Here is a 9512-nt window from a genome sequence, read left to right as displayed (position 1 = left end):
TGAGGACACCAGAGCTGTCTTTTTTTGCTGAGCATAGCAGCTTCCATCTATCACATTCTATGCTTTAAACAGAAGCTCATCTGCTTTCAAGTGAGGAAGCCTTGCAGATCAATCCTATGCTTTCGCTTGAGAAGAATGATCGTCTATTACCAAGGAATCCCCCAAATTTTAAGCATCAGCTAATTTCATTTTGGACTCTTTAGAACAAATATTTGTATAGGATGCCATTAATCCTGCTGTTATGTATTGCGTTCCCTGGAGCTGTTAGTAGCCTGGTTACCAAGAAACCTGGAGCTTTGCTTCTCAAGGTAAGATTTCTTGCTCAGTTTTCCTTAACTAAATGGACCATATTTTGTATGTTTGCTATCGTTGTCATGTGTTACTATGGCTGATCTTCCATCTATTGATTTGAATAATGTACATGTTATGTATAGAAATCAAAACAAGGACACAGGTTCGCAAATGCCTAAGTGTCACCATTTTTACACATTGAGGCTTAACCCTTTCAGGGTCCCAAGATTGTGCTGTCCTCCTGGTGTTCTATTGGTTAAGGGTGCTGTAGGTGATATGCTCTAGTGTATATGTAGAATGGTGACCTAATGGAGCTTGAAAGTATGCACTACTGATATAAACACAAAATAAAACACCTTACAGAAATAAACTTTTGATTAACCAGACCATTTTTGGCTTCACTGTGCTTATTTAAATACACTTGGCGTATAATGTAGATCCAAATAGGAAACTTTCTATTCCTTTGACAGCAAAATAGATTAAATGTGTATTCTGATGCCAGCAGATTCTGTAGTCTAACCTTATGTTTTATTGTTCCTTTTGTACTTGTGATGTTACATTACCAAGTGTACCCCTGGTGTTAAATCTGAGTTAAAACTGTACAGCACCAAGATCGTGCCCTGAAATACTACGTATTTATATAATAGAAAATGTGGTAGCAAGCATATCTTCAGCCTGTAATATGCTACCAGGGGAAGTATATTGATATAAGATGCATTTGAACCTTAACATATCTATTTTTGCAAAGGACAGACGACTGTGTCTGTGTAGCGCATTTTGTTTGACGGAATGGAAAGAATTTAAAAAAATATTATTCTTTATTAAAACATTTATCTCTTCTTTCCCAGGTGGAGGTTCTATGCCTGTTATCATTTACAGAACCCCGATAAGATCTTGAGACCACATTTTTTTAAACATTTCAGTGCGATCTGTTGCTAACGGCCAACCCGGGAAGCCAAGTAAAGCAAATTTTTGTCAGTAACTATGACAGTTGCAACTGGGGATCCCACAGATGAAACTTCAGCTCTACCAGGTCACCCCCAGGACACGTATGACCCTGACCCAGATCACGAATGTTGCGAGAGAGTAGTTATAAATATTTCTGGGCTGCGGTTTGAAACACAACTGAAAACCTTATCACAGTTCCCTGAAACATTACTAGGGGATCCTAAAAAGAGGATGAGATACTTTGACCCACTAAGGAATGAATATTTCTTTGACCGAAACAGACCGAGCTTTGATGCTATCCTGTACTATTACCAGTCTGGTGGCAGGTTAAGGAGACCTGTCAATGTCCCTTTGGATATCTTTTCTGAGGAAATCAGGTTCTATGAACTTGGTGAAGAAGCCATGGAGATCTTCCGGGAAGATGAAGGATTTATAAAGGAAGAGGAACGTCCCTTACCAGATAATGAGTTTCAGAAGCAAGTGTGGTTATTGTTTGAGTATCCTGAAAGCTCTGGACCTGCCAGGATTATAGCTATTATTTCTGTCATGGTGATATTAATATCTATTGTGAGCTTTTGCCTTGAAACTTTGCCTGTTTTCAGAGATGAAAATGAGGGCATGCATGGGAAGGCAGTCAATTACTACCCATACTCCAACAGCACGCGTGGATACCAACTACCTAATCCTTTTACAGACCCTTTCTTCATTGTGGAAACCCTGTGTATCATCTGGTTCTCCTTTGAGTTCCTGGTTCGTTTTTTTGCCTGTCCAAGCAAAGCCGGCTTCTTCACCAATATCATGAACATCATTGACATAGTTGCGATTATTCCTTACTTTATTACTTTAGGTACTGAGCTGGCAGAGAAAAGTGAAGATGGGCAACAGGGTCAGCAAGCAATGTCTTTAGCTATTCTTAGGGTTATCCGGTTGGTCAGAGTGTTTAGGATTTTCAAGCTTTCAAGACATTCAAAAGGCCTCCAGATTTTGGGACAGACTCTCAAAGCCAGCATGAGGGAATTAGGCCTATTGATATTTTTTCTTTTCATTGGTGTTATTCTTTTTTCTAGTGCAGTGTATTTTGCAGAGGCTGACGAGAGAGATTCTCAGTTTCACAGCATCCCAGATGCCTTCTGGTGGGCTGTGGTTTCCATGACAACAGTAGGATATGGAGATATGGTCCCTACAACTATAGGTGGCAAGATTGTAGGGTCCCTGTGTGCGATTGCAGGCGTTTTAACCATTGCCTTACCTGTCCCTGTCATAGTATCCAACTTCAATTACTTCTATCACAGAGAGACGGAGGGTGAGGAACAAGCACAATATTTGCAAGTAACCAGCTGTCCAAAGATCCCGTCTTCCCCTGACCTTCAAAAAAGCAGAAGTGCCTCCACTCTTAGTAAATCTGACTACATGGAGATTCAAGAAGGAGTTAACCATAGCAATGAAGACTTTCGAGAGAAGAACTTAAAAACAGCAAATTGCACCTTAGGAAACACAAACTATGTAAATATAACCAAAATGCTGACTGATGTCTGACTGATTTTTTTTTCAATTGCAAGGGTTGTCTGGGACAGTAGCAGAGCTTTGCGTAATGCAATAATCTGCTAGGTGATATATTTTTAGGTGTGTCGTTTCTGCATGGAAAGCAATAGCCGTGTAAGTGATGTATTATTGCATTTCCAATTAGGAGATAACTCGCAGAACATTCAATGACAACATGTGGGGAGCCTGGAAGCTTTGCGACTACTCAGTCAAAGAATCCTAGAGGCCCAGACATGAGGCCAGCGGTAGCCCTTAAAAGGCTTCTGTATATACTTGTCAGAAGCCCTTGAAGCTTAGTAAGCTACTGCACATGCTCGGCTTCAGCTACTGCAGAACACCGCTTAAAGTACGTCATGTATTGCACGACTGCAGCAATTGGTGGCGTTACTTCCAAAGAGGTTCTGCAGGAGCTGTAGACGTAAGTGCACTGGACTCTAGTATACATAGTGAGTAGGAAACCAAAATCATTACAGCCTGGAGGCGCAACAATAAAATAGCCATTGTCCAAAGAAATGCTACCTTACCCATGTTGATGATGATCAAGCTCCATCTACAAATAAACCTCATGGTCCAAATTTCTAAGATATAGTTTAGTGAAATAACCTGACATCTCCTGCTTTAAATCTTAAATAAGTATTAAAAAGCCTTCCACATATTTTAATGAAAAAAAAAACAACATATTTTTGTGTCTGTTATTTATACAGCAAGACACTGAGTCTATTGATTTTTTTTTGGAAACTCACTAGATTTATTATCTAGCAGAAAGCTGCTTCTTTGTCGCTGCAGTGTGTTTGTGCAGAGAGACGTGCGACACAAGACTGTACAAACCTCTGTTCCGCGGATGTATGCATTCTCATTTCAGTTGCTAGCTCACAAACGCACAAGCAAGGCCCGGTTATTAGCGATCGTGTCGACTTTGTAAAACAAAAGATTTTGGACTACGCTGATTTAAACAAAAGCACCCGTATTTTTTTTGTTCTGTTTTAGTTGTCATGGAAACATACTGCAGGGCATCAAAGGGTTAAAAAGCTTGAGCATCTTTTTTTTTTTTTGGACAGATAAGGTTATTTTGAATAACACCTTGGAAGATGATATCCTTATGTAACATAAGTGCCCACCAGTACATTTAGTTCTCAACCCAGTTGGCCAGTTGTGGTTCCATACAGGGATAGGTAAAGTGTATGTATTCGCTAACTGGTGTTTGTGACCAGGCTTGTGGATGTCACTGGTTTCTAGAGTGGGCAAATGTCTTCCATGAAGCCTCTTGCAGCCTACCCTAGTTTCATGTCTATCAGTTGAAGATCTTCTGCTATGCCATTTGCTTTTAATGTAAAGACTCTCTGATGTCTCCTATAGAAAGTGATTTCATCGGTTACTACTAAAACTAGAGGAAGTCAGTAGGAAAAATCACCCTCCAACTTTGAAGGACCAGGTTTTGTTGATAGTGGTGGGCAAGGCTGTAATACAGTGGTGTAATAAAAAAAGAATATTCAATATTCATGACATTCTGTAGGCAAGCAGGAGACATGCTGAAACCCTTGTCTTTGTGGACTTGTCTGCGTTCCATTTATACGAACCTATATGTGAAATTAGACTACTGCATGAAAGAAAAATGCATGTACATATTATATATATATATATATAAAATACTTTAGATCACAAACTAAAACAGCTGTTCATATAGCTGTGTCAATGTTGATAGTATTTATACTCTTCAATTGTATTATCTAGTTAAATTTCCTTATAGGAAGAAAAATATCAAATCAGGAAAAGGGACCTTCTGATTGTATGTTTTATAAAAGGTTAAAAATCATAAATAAAATTTGCTTGCAACAAGGAATGTGCTTATATGTTTGGAAATGCACTATTGAAAGTATATGTTCTGTATCCCCACATATGGTATATAAGAAAATTACCTGTTATATATATATATATATTTCTATATAAACATAAAGTAATTTTGTAGTATTAAGAGGCACAGATAATGTATTTTTACCCATCGGTTGCCAGTTACAAATCTGTCGGGTGCTCAAACTTAGTAGTAGTGTGATCATACATGCTCTGCACATTACCAATACAATTTTTATCTGCCACAGAAATTGTGGCACTTTAGGCATTGCACAATGTATATAAATCTGTGTGTATGTATATGAACGTGTATACATATATGTTGATGTGTGCATGTGTAAATGCAAAAAAAAACCCAGACTGATACAGTTTCTTACCAAACAAGTAACTGTATTACCGTATTGGCTCGGATATAGGCCGCCCCCGTATATAGGCCGCACCCTAAAAGTTTGGTGCTTTTTTAAAGAAAAAGTAGCGGGGCGCTAGACCCCGAATATAGGCCGCACCCCCACTTTAAAGACTTAAAGTGGGGGGGGAAAGTGCGGCCTATATTCGAGCCAATACGGTAAATGTATCACCTAAAGAAATCCCCATAAACAGAATGAGAAACATGTTGTGAACATAACTGGTTATTTCCCTGGATTATTTAGTGTATTGTTTGACATATGATTTCACTGAGCCATTGTCCATGTGTTATATCTTACAGATGCCGAATGTCTATATTCAGACTTTATATTATATACATGCATGCGCAAAAATACAAATTCATACAGAATACATCTGGCAGTGCGGTAGGATCTCAAGTTGTTGGGAAAAAAAAAATACACATGTCAATAGGCGTAGTTATTGAATATCTGACTATTTGTGAATGCTTCTATAATGATTATAATACGTAGATAGTGATATCAAATGCTATCTCTTCAAAACTGTATTATCACTTCAGATGTACTGACTTGCTGGATACTCAGTAACAGAAACAATCTATTCAAGGTGGTGTCACTTTTTTGACAATTATGTGGAAATTGCATTGTTGTTTTTTTTACTTATGTTTAGCATACAAAACACTATGTTGGACAAAAAGGCTTGAAATATTAGTTATATATTCTCTGATTAACACTTGAGCAAACCTAAACATTTACTACATTCCATTGGCCTTGTGGGTAAACTCAAGGTGTCCCACATGACTACCTAGCTGTGCGGTAGACATGATAGTTTGGTCAGTTTAGCTCTGTGGCCCATTTTTAGTGCCAATCCATTCCTGTTTTGGCACCTATGGTACAAGTCAATGAGGTTTATTGACTGAAAAGGCAGTTGGCAAGAGAGTTGAAGTTTAACTTTTACTATACATTATGAAGGGTCAACCATGGTGCGCTTCTCCATCAAGTATTGATTAGGTAGCCCTGTATAAAGCACATTTAAATCTGTCATGTTTATTTACTTTTTTAATTCAGAGCTAGCTCAGCCATTCTTGCATAGAAGGAATGACCCTTTGTAAGGCATAGTAAAATTCTACTACCACGCCTTTTAGGACATAACAGTACGTCATACGGGTGTTAAGGGGCTAAGCATGATATAAACCCACTCCGTGCAAGTTTTTTTCCGGAAGGAACAGCTGAGCTGGCACTGTACAATGCATAGATCATAAATCAGTGTGGTGACTATACCTCATAGAGGCTCAGCCCTTCTTGCAGCTGAAGCTTGATGGGGTTAAACCTTTCCACTGTATGGTGATATCAGTGAGTGGAAAACACAGCTTTCCTGCAAACTCACACTTTAGTGAATAAACCCCCAAAATGTCATATCTGCCAATGTACGCACAATATCCACTAGTACTGAAAGCTGAAAAACCCAGTAGGGATTATTGAGAAAACAATTACTGAAAAACAATTGTAGGGATTATTGAGAATGGATTTTGAGAACGCATGACCAAAAGTGTATTGGCATTGATCAAAATGTTTTTACATAAATTATATTTTATATTTCTCATTTGTTTGGAAATTCTGCATCCCTTTAATAACAATGTACAGAATTTATATTTATTTTTTTATATTTCTTTTGACACAACTTCTCTATTATTAAAACATGTATATCTGTGTATTATATATGCATATACATACATGTTTACACAGGCAGGCAGCACATTAATATATATCTATATATATATATGTATATGTATATTTGTATCCACTCTGAAATATTTTTATTCTTACATACGGTATGTAAGATTTTTTTTACACCATATTGGTCCATTGTAAGTATAATTTATGTAATTAGATTCAAATGTATATCATTGATGCTTGTGTATAAAATTCTGTTTGACAAATTACTTTGTGTTGTGTTATAATATGTATGAGATATTACGATGGGGCTACAGAACTCGGCTTCCAAGTAGACGTATTCCCTTGTGAATGAGCAGACTAGATGTGGTGGGATAAATGCCAGCCTTATTGTATAGGGGTTATGCATTAACGGTGGTTCTAGTGCAATGGTGAAAAGTAATCTTACCAGCATAGCAGCTAATAGAATGCTTCTGCTGACTGGCCCTTTCCATTGATTGCTGCTTTTAATCGTTTACACCAGAATAACATTGTATATATTTCTATGTTGAACACTGATAAATATACAGTTTAACATACTACAATCAGGTACAATAGGCGCTGTTTTAAGAATAGTAATTCTTTTAGCGTGATACAATGAATTTATGTTGGCTACTCATTTCATATATATATATATATATATATATATATATATATATACAGTTACAACACTGTGTTGTGTTGATTTATACCTTGGCTAGCAGCACAACTGTTCCAGTATCACATAAAAAGTAGCTCTTTGCGACCAACTTGATCTTTGCAATCAGTGTGCTAAAGACTGTAGATGCAATCTTATACCTTTCTCGATACTTTCTTGTAATGTAATTCACTCAACCATAGAACAATCTCAATGGCAAACTGGTATCTCTAGCTTAACAACCTTGTTTTACAAAAAAATGTATTGGGTTAATAACTTCGAAATAGCTTTGAACAGCTGCCCAAAGCATCGTTTGGAAGATCCATCTATAAGCAGTCGATAGAAAAATATTTTTTTTTACATAAAATCATTGAGTGTTCTACACCAACAAGAACCCTAATGGCTTTGGGGGCATTACTTTCAAAAGAAACAAGGGGCAGTTTGGAATACGTATATATATATATATATATATATATATATATATATATATATAATTGATATTACATAGGTGCTACACGCTACCCTAAATTGGAGGAAATTAGCAAAGAACATGTTGTGCTATAAGTAACTTTCAATATACAATACAATAAAATGAACCATGCAAGAAAGTCTAGTGAAGTTCTTGAAAACGTTCTTGTAAGTTTCCTTTCTTGAAACGAAAAAAAAATCTGATCTATAGGAGAACATTTAATGACTGAACAGAGAACAGAAATATAGAATCTGATGGAAGATAACTATCCAGCGCATCTTGTCCAGTTTTTTTCCTTGCGTAAAACCCTCAAACCTAATTCAGTTCTAGGTCTTGTCTTATATTCAGGATAACCTTATGTCTATAGCATGCATGTATGTTTAGCTTCCCTTACTGTCTTCACTGGGAGGCGTTTCCACTTATCTGTCACCATGTCAGTGAAGTAAAAGTTCCTTTTGCAGCTAAGCCTCTGACCTCTAGTTTTAGACTACAGCCTCTTGTCTGCGTCCTTGACATGTAATTCCCTCTTGATATGTTGTTGTAGTTATTGTCATGTAACTATGCATTATGAAGGGCCTACCCCAAAGTCTTTGTGGTGGAAGGGTCGTTCAGTAGGCATAAATTATTCAATGGCATCATATCACTGACCTAACGATGCATTACTGTGTGCATACAGTACCTCTTTGGGATTTGCCCTAGTTAAGGAGTGTTTCTAAAATATTCTGCAGATTTTATTAAAGGGGTACTCCTGCCTTCATAGGTATGCACTTTAATGCATATGATAGCTGTATAGTCCCTTTACATTTTCGTATGGATCATAATGCAAACGCATGGGGGAGAGTCTGCAAACAAACTCACAGATAATATGTATTCTTCTATAGTTTTTTTTCCCCATAACATAATGTTTTCAGGCAGCTGCATGTTTAGCTCTGTCATCTTAGCCCAACTTATTAAACAAAGACCCTGACTGCTTATCGTACTGCTTGCGGTAAACAATACAATCGCTCATTGCTAATCACCCAGCCAGACACAGTGACTAATAAAAGTCTATGTAGGAAGAGATCTCATAGCATTACCATAAAGAATCAGCTCAGGGTGGTGATTGCGCACGGAAGTTATCACAACTGACAACGATGGAAACCTCCAGGTTTCCTTTTACAATGGAAAAAGGGGAAAATGGCATCTGAAATCTATTTCCACTTTGAACACATCTTAATTGATCAAAATAATTTAGTGATTTGCTCACTTGTGCTGAGACATCTTGAGGAGCTGAACTATTAAAAGCAGATTGGGACTGAGTTTAACTGATCTATAGTATGGCACCTACATCTACAGTATAGAGTACAGCAGCCTGATTTTTAGGAAAAAAGAAATAATACTGTATTACACAATAAGCCTCAGGGGATCATAACTGCCCTTCTTGCCAACCAACTCTCATAGGAAAATGTAAAACACTCTTTTGACATTTCTTTAGGGAAGATCTGTGTAATTAAACAAATGTTACAGTCTCAACTATTCTTTCCACTTCACTCCAGTAACTTCTGTAGAATACAGCGGCCACACTCTCTTATGCATTGATGTTACATATAATTTGTGAGATGTATTTACATAATGTTGTGTTCACATAAACTCCTATTCCTTATTTGTTTACTAGTGGCTGTATGTGGAATTGCAAGTAAAA

The 9512-nt window shown here is 37.2% G+C and overlaps 1 protein-coding gene across 1 annotated transcript; it reads left to right on the top strand.

The window, feature by feature from the left end:
* Positions 1–1224: 1224 nt before the first annotated feature.
* Positions 1225–3053, top strand: LOC128475070 (potassium voltage-gated channel subfamily A member 2). The gene has a single exon (XM_053457536.1). It carries the CDS (start codon positions 1276–1278, stop codon positions 2773–2775), a length of 1500 nt encoding a protein of 499 aa, XP_053313511.1. The 5' UTR covers positions 1225–1275; the 3' UTR covers positions 2776–3053.
* Positions 3054–9512: the final 6459 nt, after the last annotated feature.

Source organism: Spea bombifrons, chromosome 2, assembly GCF_027358695.1.
Source record: "Spea bombifrons isolate aSpeBom1 chromosome 2, aSpeBom1.2.pri, whole genome shotgun sequence".
Taxonomy (NCBI): Eukaryota; Metazoa; Chordata; class Amphibia; order Anura; family Pelobatidae; genus Spea; species Spea bombifrons.
The sequence above is the reverse complement of the archived record's forward strand: the minus strand, read 5'-3'. Positions and strand labels throughout refer to the sequence as shown.